Here is a 15,920-nt window from a genome sequence, read left to right on the forward strand (position 1 = left end):
AATGTTGTTAAGAAGTGTCACAACAAATACTATCATGATTCCTTCACATAACCTATGAAAAAATATGCTAAGTGGCAAGGATAAACCACCACATAACTGACAAGGTGTAGCTAAAAATAGAGACATAGACATTCTCACATGACTGACTAAGTGACTATCCATAATCCAATAACACTTATAGGGCCTGTTTGACTTCTCCACAAACACTTTTAAAAGAAAAAAAAAATTAAATAAGTTTCTTGATAAGCTAAAAGCACTTATGCACAAGGTAAAAGTAAGGTTTTGGATAGCCTAATATGAGAGGACTTTCTAGAAATTATGCACAAGCAAATTTCTAGAAGTCTTATGCAAATTTTAACTCTTGGAGAAGAAAGTTATTTCATTTTTTTTCTTATTTTCTTCTCTTAAAAGTTTATAGAGAAGTTTATCTAAATACGGCCATAATATGTTCTACTTATGGGTCAGTCAGCCATAGACCAAGAGAAGACTACGAACAAAGGGCCTAAGGCTATATTTGGACAGATAAAAAGGGATAGAATTGTTTAGAATAGGACAGGATGAAATATCCTTCAATCTTGGGAAGTATGGAATGGAAATTGGAACAAATTTTAATTCATTCCATCCCTTGTACACCATTTCCTTGTACTCACTATTAGATATCCAAACACCTGAGCAAGTAAAACAGGACAATCAACAATCCCCATAAGCTCTCTACATATATTCACATCTCAACTTAAAGTTAAAAGTTAAAACCATAACTAAAGTAAACAGTGGCCAAAATTGTTAGAAGCAAACCAAAAAACGATTGGCAGCAACATCGATTGTGGCCAAATTTGTCCATGATTACTCACAATACAAAAAAAGAAAAAAGAAGACGAATCCCTTCAATTTTCCCCCAATTATACTTGGAACTAACAATAGACTAATATCTAATTAAACAGGATGCATAGTAGCACAATCATAAGGACACAAAATGGCATGGCATGAGACGAGAATCGGAAATATCTGAGTTATTGAATAATAGTGCACAATTATAAAATGAAATCCAACACGGGGAGTTGCAAACAAGCAGAGAGCGAAATACTACTAGAGACAGACAGAGACAGATATGAATGATAATTGCGATTGCGAGGGTGATTAGATTTTATCAATATCCTCATCCTCGAACTCGATGTAGTCGTTGGCGGTGGCGTCGTCCTCCTCGTCCAAGCCGGCGCCGATGCCCTCGTTGAGGCGAGTGGTGTCGGGGAGCTCGCCGTAGGCCTTGAGGAGCCTGGCCTCGTCGGGCATGTACTTGAGGATGACGTCAGCCTTGTCGTCCTGGTAGTCCCTGAGTCCAACCAGGATGATGTCTCCGGCGGCGATCCACACCTTCTTGTGCATCTTCCCGCGGATGTGGCAGAGCCTCTTCGTCCCGTCGATGCACATCGCCTCGCACCGCCCGTTACCCAGCATCCGGAGCACCTGCGCGTACTCCTGCCCGTCCTCCTTGAACACCAGCTCTCGCTTCTCGTCGTCCGCCTCGTTCTTTCCCCTCTTCCTGTTCTTACCTCCCTTTCCCTTGTTCTTCGGCATCCTCAACCTAACCCTAACCCTAACCCTAACCCTATTCCCTCTTTCTTCTTATCCTTTCTTGATCCTTCTCTCTGCTCAACACAACACAACACAATTACTAATAACTCAGTGCCGTGTTGTGTTGTGGGTTTTGATCCCTCCCAACCCTATTCCATACCCTTTATATATTTTCCTCAAACGTCGGCTTCCTGCTTCCTATCTCCTCTCTGTATACACGCGTGGCGTGCTAATTTATTAAGCCAATATTATATTATCTATCTTTTCTTTTAAATTAATTCATTTTTAGTTTAATTTTTATATATAAAAAATTGCACTTTTAAATATGACTTTTAGTTAATTATTGTAAAAATTAATAAATTATTATGCATTCCAATTTATGATTACACCATTGAATTATTTCCTCATTAATTTAACCTGGCTTCTTTTCCATAATTCCATCGTCAATGAATTTATCTAAAGATATTAATAAGCGAAAATTTAAAGTTAGATGGAGTTAACAAAACCCAATGTTTCAGCCCAGACATTTTAGTTGTCAAACATTACACATTCCCAAGAACAAAATATGAATTACTATTGGTTTTCGTATCATCTAAACCGTAAATTCATTTATGTTGATTCCTTTATGATTGTATTCTGTATGAAAAAGTTTTCTTTTATAGAGTATAATTTTAACGCATAAGTTAGTGTTAAAAGCCTTGCACGATCATGTAATTAGAAGTCATGATAGACATTATTTTTAAAGTAATTAGTGTAAAAAATATCATCATAAATTAAAATTGTAATTGGATAACAACATAAAAATTCTTTAGATTATAGTAATAGATAAAATATTTGTTCTTTTTTGTTATTGCTTTCTATTAAGAATAACATGCAAATAATAAATAAAAAGTTCTGTTCAAGTTAGTTAAACTCCAAAAAGAAAGCGATACAAGGCATTTTTGTATTTGAAAAAGTCATTATTCCGAGGGAAAGGTTATAAGGTGATATCTCGAACTTATTCATTCTTTGATTATCGCATCCATTCATTGATTAAGAACTGGATTCCAATTCCACATCCCAGCAAAATTCCAATTTTTCATTCCTTTCCTCTTTAGCAAGAGTTGGAATTTCTCTCCATCAATGCCAAGTGAACCGCCACAATTACTTGGGTTATATTTTCAACACTCACTCCACTCAATCATACACCTTGCTCAAATACAAATTTCACATGCACTTCATCATATGATATATGCGCTTTTGATCATATATGGGTTTTACTTTTGAAACGTTCTCTACTCTAAATACCTGTTTAAATTAATTTATTTTAAAAAAATCTGAAAAATTTACGAATCCTTTTTATTAAAAAAATCATTAATACTTGCATCAGAAATTTGAGTTCAATCACTTTTTATAAATTTCACAACCAGCAACGATGGAATGCTAATGCAATGTAGCCCCAACTTAACAATTTAAAATTGGCAGAAAAGTTAATTTCATGGCCTTGTCAAACATGCTTCAAGAAAATTAATCTTATGTTTGGTTTGTAGAAAAAAAAATAATACACAAATGAGTTCAAAGTACAAGAGAAGATAAGACGATACAAACCCTTATTTGACTTGAAAAAAATGATATTAAAAACTTGTTAAATCGGCAAGGAATAAGCCCTTATTTTACTTGAAAATAATGATATTAAAAACGTGTTAAATCGGCAAGGAATAAGCCATTATTTGACTTGAAAAAAATGATATAAAAAACTTGTTAAATCGGCAAGGAATAACCGAACAAATAAATTAACTTGTAATTATACCCTTTTAATAGACAAAATAAAATTACTAAACCCAAGAATTCAAGCTAATATTAATATAATCAACAATCAACATTGCCCACAAACTTCGGGAAAAAAAATCTCATTCAAACCCCAAATTAGAATGGATACGAAAATGAGAAGAAAAATACTTTTATCCTCCTTATTTCCCCCTTCCTTCCCTTCCCTTCCCTCCCCTCCCCCTCCCCCTCCATTTGTCCATTTCATTCCTTTCCAACCAAACACCATATAAGAAATGATGTATTGTACACATACACAATACAGCTAAAACGCTTAAAAATTACGCATGCACTTCAGAAGTCTATATCTAGAGGTGCTAAAAGTCCGGGTAGATAATTGACCAACTAATACGACAAAACTTAAGTTGTTCCAACTTGTATTTTCGGTTGTTAAAATGAAACCACCAAAGAAACGAGAACTGTCCTTCCTGTAGCTACTCAAAATCTTGTAAATCTAAGTGAAAGAAAAAGTAAAGTCATTGCAATTCATTTGATCTCACATCCAGCACTAGCCACCTAGTGCACATTGCCTGAATATTACAGCAGGTTATCTGAAAATGAGACACATTGCCCAAAAAAAGTCAGAGCTACCGACTAGAAGAAAAGGTTTACACGTATAAATCCCAGTCAGTGTCGGATGGTGAGCTCAGCTCTAAGGTGAAGTACACCATTGATAAAGTAAAGACTATCTTCAGCCATGAACGTTGTCCATGGAATTGCAAACAAGTTTCTATATCCGACGGCCTTTCCCCCAGTGAATACATAATTGCCTTTGTACTTGCTAACAAATTCCTCTGTTGGCCTTGACCTAGCAGCAAACTCATAGTCAACGGCAAAGCTAACTGAGCCCTTTTCCTGCATTCCTAAAAACAGGCCAAAGCAATGGAAAGAGCTCTGTTGGTCCATGTTGCAATGTGCTGATAAGAAAAACCCTTGTCCACCTAAATGGAATGCCTGTGAATATACTCGGCCAGATGGGAACAAATTGGTGCACTCCTCCCGCTTCAGATCCAAGTAAACCACACACTGCTGCCGCGGAAGTTCAAATTCCACCACCTTAACAGGGCGATACTTGTATGCCCGCTCCACAAAAAGTCGATTGAAGGAAGCAGACTCAGCAGCTAGTATCCGCTGGCGGTGTGGAGCCTCAGCCTTGAAAAAGAGGGCTTCGAGTACAAGCTTGGATGCAACATCATGGTCAAAGTCATTGCAGGTTAAGACCTTCTTAAGTTTTCGACAGGTCATGTAAGGGAAGCGAATTAAACGGGCAAGTCGTGTACCCAGGACTTCTCTCCGCTCTTCTAGTTTTGGATACTGTGTTCGGACCCACTTCAACACAAAGTCATATACAGCATCCTCTGATGCAACCTGGAGTTCATCACTAGACAATATTGCTTCTATTCCAGCTAGAGGCAAGCCCATAACCTCTTCCTGGAACCTGGTCATATGTGAAACTTATTAGCATTAAAAAGGAAAAAACTGCATTTTGAGATTACAAAAATAAAGAAGCCAAGAGTAGCAACAAGTGCTTTTCTAAAGAGTAAAGCGTCATAAAACTGAGATTCAAAAACAATAATACAAAGAACATTTATGAGTACATGTACATCAACTTCTTAAAACACATCATATGAATATTCTACTCTTCAATGCAGCATACAATACTAATATAAATTTTTTATCCACTTTATTAGTTACACGATAATGCAAAGATGCCAAAATATTAACAAACTTTCTCTCATGGCATGCTATAATTATATAAAAGCCAACTTAAGAAGTTTATGACATGTGAACTTGATTAACTAAGGGTAGCAGCAATCAACAAAAATGTTTTTACAAGGGTTCCAACAATTAGATACAGCTGAACATGAGCATAAGAAAAATCATTCTCAGAACAAGAATACAATACAGCGGACACACTGATTTCAAACTTCAGTGTCACCAGCTTCCAAAGAACGTGGAAGAAAAAGTATACATCCCAAGTAATATGAACAAGAAAACAGAAAAAGGCATACAAGAGTTCATACTGTATGAAATGTAGTCAAGAACACAGAATTTATAATGCAAGAAATGTAGAGCATGTGAACAAGTTACATAAAAAGTGGAAAAACTAACTTTGTTATATCTTTGTATCGACTGGCAAGATACTGCTTTGCTGCGTCAGTCAATGGTTGAACTGCATCAGCCATTAAGACACTAGAAGGAAGCTCAAGGTAAAGCAATGCAGACTCAGGTGTCATAGGTATATTCCGCAATAATCGGCTACAGTATCTCATACAGGAAGCAACTTCGAATTTGTCAGCAGCCATCAACACATCCAATAAAGCAGGTGGTGAAGTAATGCTCAAGGTATTACTATACATAAAATTCAGAAGCTCCATAAGAGCAGCTTCCTCTGTAACATGCAAAGGAAGCATGACATTTGTAAGGCAACAATTAGAGGAAAAGCTAAAATGAATAAATCTCATAAAGCAAATAATCTAAAAAGCTTTTTATGTAAGTTAATACCAGAAGCATTAATTCTTAGGGTGACATGCCTCTGCTCTGACTCCCTCATTCCATTTGAGAAAAGCTGCAAAATATACACAGCTAAGCAAACATATTTTTAGCAGAAATTTTTAAATCTAACCAATAAGCAAGAGACATCTACCTTGTAGAAGAAAGGACTTTTAGCAGCCAAAATAGGAGAACTGATGTGTAGTGTTCTAACTCTCACAACTGCAGAGCAATCCATATTCCAATTTGAATCATTGCTATTTGCCGCCTCATCACCTATGTCAACAATAAACAACTCAAATCATTGAGAAGAACTGGCAACTTCAAAGATACGTTTTGTTCTTGCAAGCAAAAGGAGAATGTTCTATTTCTGTCATTGTGTTTCCTTATCAAGTATGTAACTTGCTTTACATACTAAGTTCTCTTTTCAAAGAGATGCTTGTTTAAAGCATACTGATCTTCTAGATTCAAGAATTTCATTGAGAAAATACATGGCTTTCAAACCCAAAGGAAATCAGGGACCCAATAAACAGCAACAGATGAAACCAATAAATAAATAAAAAAGATAGGAGAGGAGGGTGGAATAAATAGTACTGTACAAGTTTATCAAATTGTGAATTGTGAGCTTTTGAATAATGAATTGTTTTGAATCTTAAGATTAGAAACGCAAAACTAGCGTGAAACATATCACATAAATGATGTATTACATATAGTACTCAATGCATGAATTAAAAAGCAAAATCATGTCAAAAAGTCATAATTGAGCATCACTATTAACACAGATATAAGCTAATTAAAAAAGAAAAAAAAAATATAACACTAAGTGGCCAAAAGAGTATGATGATGAAAACAAGACAATAAGAGAAATGGGAGAAATTAAAGTTGTTTGCTGACAAAAGTTTAAGACTTCGAATCACAAAGTCATAATGGAAGAAATAGTAAGAGTCATTGGGACTTGGGAGACACATTATTTTAGAGGTAAAAGAATAAAAAAAAGAAGGTTTCTTTGGTCCAAAGAATCCCATTTCCATACAAACAAATCAATCTTTATTGATAATGGTGTCACAAAATGCAACATCAGTTGTAATTTGGTAGTACAGAAAAGCCAAAAGGCACAATTCAGCTTTTCTCTTTACTCAAAAAAAGGTGCATATTTTTCATCAAAGGGTTGTGTTGGGTCATACACAACCCAACTTTGTGACCTGGATAGTTGCAGCAGCAACAAAATCATCATACATGCCACAATTCACAATTTTCACACCAGATCATGTGATTCTAGCCAGCTGGTAATTCAAGCATCAATGTGTATCATTCACCCATTCACTCAGACCAACCATACAATAATTACAATTGGTATCACAAATCTAATCATCCGATTTTGATAGCCATGGTACAGTATATCTTAAAAAACTATAATTGACAAACTAGGTTTAAGATTTTCTTTTAATATTCAAATACCTGAAGGGGGTTCTTCAACCATTGCAACCGCATCTTCATCTTGATTCTCAGAGGGTACAAAATCGTCCATATCAGGCTGATTTTCATTCAAAATTTGCTCGTCGGGCAATAAAGTAAGATCAACAACTGCAAGCGAAAGAGAGCATATATTATGTAAGGCATGGAAAAATAGATGTTAGATCCAATCTAATATGCACAACGAAGCACTTTATAGGCAAAATCCATACACAGAATCAAGATTTGCAGTTGATTTATTGAAAACGTATTCATAAGGCTTATGCAAATAAAAAATAAATAAATAAATCACACCCACAAAAAAGCATTAAAAAAATCCCCTTTGTCACTCTCAACTCAATTGAAATATTTCTCAAAAATTCATGAATCACCCAAAAAATGAAGTAATGATACATAACTATTGTTCATTATACTTTCACATACAAGAGCACCGCGGCTGGGTTCCTCAAAAACCAAAGTGAAGAATGGCTTTATATGGGTGTTGCATTGGTGCCCTAGTTTTACTCTTAGGTACTGGTAACTTGGATGAGTGGCCATTTGTAAAACACTCATCAGTGATTGATTTTTACCATGAAGCACGTTCCAAACAGCCAAATGAGCCAATGAATATGTGATAGATAATCAACATACCGGCCAGTCCGGTAGCACATTGTGTTACCAAACAACCAATGAAAATACTTGACAACCAATCAACATGCCATAAGTTCGGTACCATAAAAAAAAATGGGTACATGAGTAATCAAGAGCAATTCAGCAACAAATGTAAGTTTGTTAGCATTACATTTAAAAAAAATGCCTTCTTAGAGTTTGAAAGAATCCTGATATTTGACTGACAATATAGTGTTTTTTTATTCGAGTTTTTCATTTCAACTCACTCTATCTCTTATTCTCCTCTTTTCCAGAGAAAGAGTGAAAATAGAAAAGAGTTCCACCTCCACCTCCACCTGTGGAACCATAATAATTATAATCCTTCCATTTCAAAATAAGTGAAGTTCAAATTAACCTTATTATTTATTCTTTATCCCGGATTCCATCACATTAATTATTTATCTGGGGAGAAATTAGAATAAATTATGTAATGCTTCTTTAAAAACCTAAAATTTCACTTACAACAAGAACAAGAACGACAAGCCTCATCCCACAGCCCTATCATACTAACATGAAAAAACAAAACAAAAAGTGATGTTAAGACGTACTTATTTTGAAATTGAAGGAGTATTTCACAACACACCCTACCCCTACTACCCATAAGAAGCTGAAACCCTAGAAGATGAAACAAGATAAACGACAAGAAAACACCATGCATACAATATCCAAATCCACCAAGGCCACGCTATCAACACCAAACAATTCTCGTAATCTCTTAATGTTCTGTTTTTTCTTTGCCCCATTTAGTTTGTGAAGAAATGGAAAAAAAAAGGTGGAAATTATACCGTTATCCTTCTTGATATCCTCGCGTCTCCTCTTGCGGTGGCGAGCCCAGTCGGCGATGGTGGTGCAACCCTCGGAGTCGGGTCGGGCCTCGACGGGGTCCCCCATGATCTCGATTCGGAGGATCCTGTCGGAGAAATTACTGTCATTGAAAGCGAACCCGAAATCGGCGTCGGAAGAGGAAGCACTGCGAGAGTAATCGGAGGAGGAAGAATCCATCACCATTCCCGGGTCAAATAGATCCGAATTGAAATCCTTCATCCTCTAAACCACACAACACAATCAGCGCCGCCCTCCTACCTCTGCAACTGCAACAACTGCAACAACTGCAAGCAGAGAAAGGAAGAAGAACAGCAACAATGATACGCAAGCCCTATACGTCAATGAAATGAATGGCGGTGAAATAAAAGAACAGAAAGATGCTTCTATTTATTTAATTTTTGTTAGGGAAACAACATAAAAGCACAAGCTGTGAATTGTTGCGCTAAGCGATTTAAATAATTTATTTTAAGGGTTGGAAACTTGGAATTAGTAATTAAATTCCGTTTGATTTCGTTTTTTAGTTTTTGTTTGGTGCGGTATTTGTTAGTTTGGTTGTTAGCTCATGCGTTCCACCTTCTTAACCGAAATTATGTTTTTTAATTGAGATATTGTGTTTTATTATGGTTGTCTTTAGAGAGAAGAACGGTAGATGTGAGTTGGGGACGTTTTTCTGAAACTGTAGGAATAGGAAATAGCTGGAACATTAATGAATGTGGCTCGGTGTGATTATTCCCCTTTTTTTATGTGGTCATCAATCCCTTAGTTATACTTTTATTTCACTGTCATGGAGTTTTGCTTTTTTTAATGTTGTGTTAAGTTAAGTAGGTGAGAATGACAAGATAATTGTTCTGTCATTTCTTTTTTTAAGTAGTGGTATTATTTACAAAAGTCACTTCCCATCATCTAGCTTCCATAATTTTACTTATTATTTCTGCCAAAAAATATCTAGCATTGTCTTAGAAGTTGATATACATGCAGGTGCCCCATAATTGATTTTATTTGGGATATTTTTGGTTACGAAAGAAAGGGAGTGAAAAGAAACAAAAACTAATTATATAAATATACTTAGAAAAGAAAATAAATATGAAAAAAATAAGGATAATACGGTCTTAAAAAAAAACACTCATTCTTTTATTTTTCTTTTAGCATTATGTTTGGATAAGAATTAAACTAAGAAGGGAAAAAATATAAATTAAAGTGAAATTTAAAATGGTTTGGATTCGATAAATTATAAATGAACGGAATAAAATAATTTTTTTCACCTTTTTAGTTAAATTGAAAAGTGAAAGGAAATAAATAAGAAGAGATATGATAAAAAGATAATTTTATCCTGACAATGTATAATACAGGTCAAAGTGATTGACAAATATAGTGATTAAAGAACGTAAAATTTCTTTCAATAATGATAAATAATACTTTTTTATATAAAAAAATTGATATTAAAAATATAAAAAAAAATTGATATTAAAAATATAAAAAAAAATTGAAAGGTCATTCAAATTTTATGCATGTTCCACTAACACTAACCTATTTTATGTTTGAAAACATCACACTAATATTCTCCTATATATGTATTATACTAATACTCTTTTAATATTTAAAAATATTACATTAAGATTCTTTTATATATTGCGGTAACACCTTCTATTGCAGAGGTTACTATAATAGTTAAAAAAAAATGATATCTATGTAATTTCATGAAACTAAGGGATGACTAATCTACTTTAGTCTGTCCTTAAATCCTTTAATTCCAATACAAGCTATTGTATAATATAGGTTTAAATTTAGTAGGATATAATATAACTTTGACATTTTGATTCACTTAAGCAATGAACTTTTTAGAATAGGTAACTTCATGACACCAATACACATGGATCAAACATATTTTGACATGGGTTAATTTGTTTAAATTTTAAAATAAAAAAGTGCTTTTTAAAAGGGTATTTTTTTTTTTAATGAGTAATTCAATGGGATCAATTGACCAAAGGTACTTTAAGATATAAATAACTTACTAGCATATGCATTCATTGGTGTCAAAACTAGTTCCAGAAGAAAGGAAAACTAATCAAACATGTTAATCCAACTCAACTCGTCATTTGATCCATTAAATGCATGTTTGCAATAAAGTTGGAAGAGATAAAAAAAATACTTTTTTATTTTGGAATCAACAATATTTTCCTTCATCATTCAATGCATTGAAAATTGTATCAACACCTCTTCAAGTATTTTGGGATCACACACAACATCCTTTCTTGTTAAATATTTACAACAATCTCCCTTATAATAGGACGGGTGCACAAGTAAAACAATTTGACACCATTCCAAAATATTTTTAAATTGTTAGATGTATGCATTTTTAATTGATGGTTGAGATTTTTTCTCCTTTTTTTTCTTTCTTTTTTCCCCTTTTTTATTTATTTCTTTCCTAAATTCACCTTGCAATCTATCATGATTCTCTCTTTTCTTTCAACGCATAAGTGATTTCCAACCCCACCCTCATATTCTCTCCCAATGGGGTCAAGAATGCAACTTTCTAATTTTGATGTGTTCATTGTCCAGATCTATAATGCGCTCATTGTAACACCCCTGATTGTCAACTTCTCGACAGTTCCTACACAATGACACTTCACACGATGATACTTTACTCAGCATCTTATTAGTCAGAACCCTCCACTGATCAGAATCTTCCACTTGTCAGAATCCTCCATAGATAATCATTTTCAAGACCTCAACAACCAAATCTTACAATGCTCAATGGCTCTCACAATCATTGACTGTCCCCACAAAACAACACAAGATTTTTCAACATGTGTTATGAGAAATTTCCCATAAGATCACTCATTCCATAATTACTCCAAGTTAAACACGCTTAAATGTAGAACTCTTAAGTGATAGACTACCAAATGTTAGATGCATCTTGTTGGTATAGATAATATCAATTAATTCATTTAAGTCATTCTTAACTGTACAATCTCATACCCGTACAACCTCAAGATCCCTCTCATTCAAGTGAATTTTGTTCGGGGTGTTACACGAAACACCCCTCTGTTTCCTGACGGCAACGACCCATAAGAGCAACACATGTTAGATTATGAACATCAATGGTGCGTGAAAGCGGTCAAGGAGGTGCTTAAGTCACACCTCCATCTTCGTCATGACGGCTTCAACAATGTCGTGGTAGGTTCCCAGGAAGTTAACCACCATAGAATAGAAAAATGAAACAAACCATGTTTGTGTCACGAATTTCATGGTGGTTCAATCACATTGCGTCGGTAAAAAAATGAACAACTTTGACCCCGTTATGGTGGTTTCATCGTGGGTTCCGCATGGGGGTTTGCAGCATATTTCACAATGGTCTTTTTTTTCTTATTCATATTTTTTTTGAATATTTTTGTTTTACATTTTTGTTGTTCATATTTTATCAATTCTCATATTTAAAAAATTTTGAATAGTATATTCATATATAGTTGTGTTGGATTTTTTTTCTTGTTTGTGTTTCCTAATCTCTTCTTTATTGTGCTTCTTTTTCTATGCACATTGTTGATTCTATGGATTATCCAATTTGGCTTATAAATGAGAATGTTCTTTATATAGGCTTAAAAAGATTAATAAAAATATCAAAGTACTGAATTAGATAAAAATAAACCTTGGAATCATAATTCTTATTATTAAACAATAACAAAGATTAGTGTTTGAACAATGAGAAGTAGGATGTTGGAAAAGTTCCTACAACATAGTATAGGTGTCCACATATATGACAGAAGCATCGGAAAGACTTTTTCTGGTCTGCTTCATTGTCTCTTTCAACATATTATTATAGTCCACTACTGCATTGTTGTAAGAAACCAAGCATCCAAATTCATCAATGTCTTAACAATCATGAGGAAGCTCCACCAATAATGTAGGGCAACACCCAACTGATACAAGATTAAGAATCATAAATGTATGCCTTCCAAGATTATGTAGCTCCTAGAAATTTCATTAAGCACAATCCAAATTAATAACATTTTTTTGTTTCAAAAATTATTAATACTATATTTGAGTTGTTGACTGTTAAGGTAATCTCACCTTAATGGTGGCAACAATTTGTGAAACAATTTGAGGGAGCTACTCTCACGCTCCACCTATGCCAGTGCTTGCTAAGTTGGAAGTAAAATCATTTGGGCCAATGTAGAATGTGTAAAAAGATTTTCCAAACATGTCTGGTGAAGGAAGTTTGATTCCCGAGGAACAATAAAAAGAAACTAAAGACATGTGTGATTTTTGTAACCAGTGGGACAAGGTTTCATTGTCGTCATTGTATATAATGAAAGAATAAAATGGGGACAAGGGAGTTAGTGCATTTTATACCTTGTTCAACTTCTTCCTCAACTTCGATTTTGAATTGCTTCATTTGGTTGAGTTGGATACCAAGGGAAAAAGGACTGATGCCAGTGACAAACAAAGAAGTATTAGGCAGAAGCACGGTGGATGCCATTGTAGCTTAATTGGCCCCATGCTTATAATCAAATCCAATTGATTGCAGATATGGACTCAAAAATGGCAATCCAAGAGCCTGAGCTGCCAAATAAAATGCAATATAACTCGTCTAATATTAGTACTACTGCTAAAAAGGCTTTTCTTGTTGCGATGAATAAAGAAAATTATGTTTCTTCATTCTTCTAGTTAATACAAAATAAACAAAAAATTGACAAGTTGATTGACACATAACAATTCAAGCATTACAATATATCTTTAACCAAGGCAATATATGAAAAATGAATGACAACATGTATGAGATACATTGTCAACTTTAAGAGTTGGTGGAGATAATTTATGCTTCCTAGACCCCTAAAACAAACTAAAATTTTGGATTGATAGGAAAGTAGTTTACGTATTGTCAAAGGCGTATCGAAAGTTGTCACTGTCGATTACTTTTGCATTTGATATCTAGAAGACATTGACTACCCATAACTTCAACAACTATTTATAGCTAAGTGTCTTGTCTAGGAAGGATAATTGCTTCAAAAGAAAAGATATAATTGTAATAAGGCAATGCCTTGAGTGTTCTTATAGTGAGATAGAATTGTAAAACATATGCAATTGGTGATCGTGTACTATATTTATTTGATAATTATTTAAAATAATAGTTGATAGTTACATGTGAGTTGGATATTAATTTGTAGGAAGTAATGATGGTGTATTATATTATGAGAATTGGACATGAGATACCTCCATCTAAAATAAGGATAAAATTTGTTATAAATATTTTTATTTGGGATGGATAAGAAATTTTGTATATATCTATTTATGACTAGAAGACACGGGGACATCATGAAATATAAATGCATAGACCATTTAAAGAATTTGATATCTACATTAGTTTTAGGAACCTTGGAAACCAAAAAATTAAGTCTTGTGATTCTGATAATCATTAAGTTATATTTGTTATATTTATTTAGATGCATTGAGGTGTTATCATTTATTTAAATATTTTTAAAAAAAATTCATAAATTTTTATTGTTTTAATATGATTTTTGTTGGTGCATAAATATATACATATATAATCTTATTTTAAATTCATTGGGATATCATGGTTGATCTTTCATGTTACCGCATCGACTGAGAACAACATAATTCATGAACTCTTATTAATTATTTTATTTATTGGAATTATCGTCTCATTATGAGTGTTTTTAGATCACGAGGTAAAAATTGCTGAGTTTGGAGAGACTTAAAAATATATATTTTTTAGTTATATTTATTTTAATTTGATTAGTAGTATTCATTTAATTTAGATGTTTATATTTTGATGATAATATTTTTATTTATGCAAATACTTATTTATTTAGTTTTATTTATTATAGATGAGGTATTTTCATATTAATATAATTTTAAGATTTTACATTTTAATATGAGTTGTTATTTTAATAAATAAAAAAAAATCATTACAGACATCATTCGACAGGCATAACATGCTATAAGCGGTTAAAGTGAAAAAAGGAAGACACGTATAACTTTTGTCCGCTTTGTAACTTCTCATTAATTTTATTTTTCAACAATAGATATTTCAAGTCCATTTTATCCAATTTTTGTGATGAAAATGTGACAAAAGTAGGAACAAAAATTTAAAGGCAAACAAATCCATTTTTTATGACTTTGATTTCACAATTAAAAGGTATATTAGTGATACTTATTTCATACCAATTCACTTATGCTAATGTTGACTTATCAAAAAAACACAACGCACGTGAGCCATCTACAATGCAGATAAATGACAAAAATCAGCGGTATAGTATCGTTACGATGAGTTTGTACCTAGGTGGTCATGTTCAAATATGGAAAATCTCCTATTAGTACTTAAAACCCTAAAGAGCACAAAAACAATGCAGTAAACAATTCTAAACATTATGACGATAAAAAAGTATTTATTCCTCTAAAAAATTGTTACAATTGGATTTGTCCTTTTTTCCCTCAATACTTACAATTTATTTGTTGTATATATAAAAGGATTCAACCCTTGAGTGAATAAAGTTCATTTGACATAAGATTATCTGTAATATTTAATGTTCACGTCAAAATCGAACTTCAGTAATATGTCCTTCTCTATTGCGGTGCAGCAGGTCTCTACATAAGGAAATGTCAAAGATGACAAAAAAAATGTCATTAATTTGGATAATTGTATTCAATATGAACACTTGGAGATCTCGGTTTTGTATCTAGTTTTTACACTTGATCCCTTGATTTCATGCATAATTGGTCTCCCATAGGCATGAGCTCAATTTTTTAAGTGGACTAAACACAAATCAAGCATAAACGTAAGGCCATTTTTATTTACACCTCCCAACTTTACTAATATACCTTCTTTTTATAAATATTTTTTCTTCAGAAATATCTCTTTCTTTCATAAAGTACTTTACAAAATGTTAGAATTTTAACACATTCAAGAAAGTATTTTTTGGAAGTGTAAAATTTTTAACACTTCATAAAGTACTTTTCGAAAGTCAATCTCCACAAGAAAAAATGGGACACCAATTGCCTTTAAGTTGATATGTGTTTCTTATGCGTTTATATACTCACTTTCTCGATTACTTCAAAAGAAACCCCAGCGAAAAAAGAAGAAA

General features: G+C 33.3%; 2 protein-coding genes, 1 non-coding gene and 1 pseudogene across 3 annotated transcripts; 1 reads left to right on the forward strand and 3 right to left on the reverse strand.

The window, feature by feature from the left end:
- Positions 1–986: 986 nt before the first annotated feature.
- On the reverse strand, positions 987–1,775 carry LOC100780794 (eukaryotic translation initiation factor 1A). The gene has a single exon (XM_003554696.5). The coding sequence runs from the start codon at positions 1,573–1,575 to the stop codon at positions 1,138–1,140; it is 438 nt and encodes a 145-aa protein (XP_003554744.1). The 5' UTR covers positions 1,576–1,775; the 3' UTR covers positions 987–1,137.
- Positions 1,776–3,837: 2,062 nt separating this feature from the next.
- Positions 3,838–9,524, reverse strand: LOC100781329 (BTB/POZ domain-containing protein POB1). The gene is made up of 6 exons (XM_003554697.5): positions 8,778–9,524; positions 7,330–7,455; positions 6,026–6,147; positions 5,884–5,947; positions 5,491–5,770; positions 3,838–4,816 (listed from the first exon to the last, which is right to left on the reverse strand). The coding sequence occupies exons 1-6, from the start codon at positions 9,034–9,036 to the stop codon at positions 4,006–4,008; spliced, it is 1,662 nt and encodes a 553-aa protein (XP_003554745.1). The 5' UTR covers positions 9,037–9,524; the 3' UTR covers positions 3,838–4,005.
- Positions 9,058–14,034, reverse strand: LOC100794062 (GDSL esterase/lipase At4g01130-like; annotated as a pseudogene).
- A 370-nt stretch (positions 14,035–14,404) lies between these two features.
- Positions 14,405–14,510, forward strand: MIR10443 (microRNA MIR10443). The gene has a single exon (NR_161744.1). It is a non-coding gene; the product is annotated as a microRNA MIR10443 (primary transcript).
- Positions 14,511–15,920: the final 1,410 nt, after the last annotated feature.

The sequence above is a fragment of the Glycine max genome, chromosome 19, assembly GCF_000004515.6.
Source record: "Glycine max cultivar Williams 82 chromosome 19, Glycine_max_v4.0, whole genome shotgun sequence".
NCBI classification, from domain to species: Eukaryota; Viridiplantae; Streptophyta; class Magnoliopsida; order Fabales; family Fabaceae; genus Glycine; species Glycine max.

Excerpts from the sequence above, each read along its gene's own strand:
- LOC100781329 (XM_003554697.5), bottom strand. The coding sequence starts at position 9,036 with ATGAAGGATTTCAATTCGGATCTATTTGACCCGGGAATGGTGATGGAT. Across the intron at positions 6,148-7,329 it reads GGTTGAAGAACCCCCTTCAG|GTGATGAGGCGGCAAATAGC; the intron begins GTATTTGAATAT and ends TTGTTGACATAG. Across the intron at positions 5,948-6,025 it reads AAAGTCCTTTCTTCTACAAG|CTTTTCTCAAATGGAATGAG; the intron begins GTAGATGTCTCT and ends TATATTTTGCAG.
- LOC100780794 (XM_003554696.5), bottom strand. The coding sequence starts at position 1,575 with ATGCCGAAGAACAAGGGAAAGGGAGGTAAGAACAGGAAGAGGGGAAAG.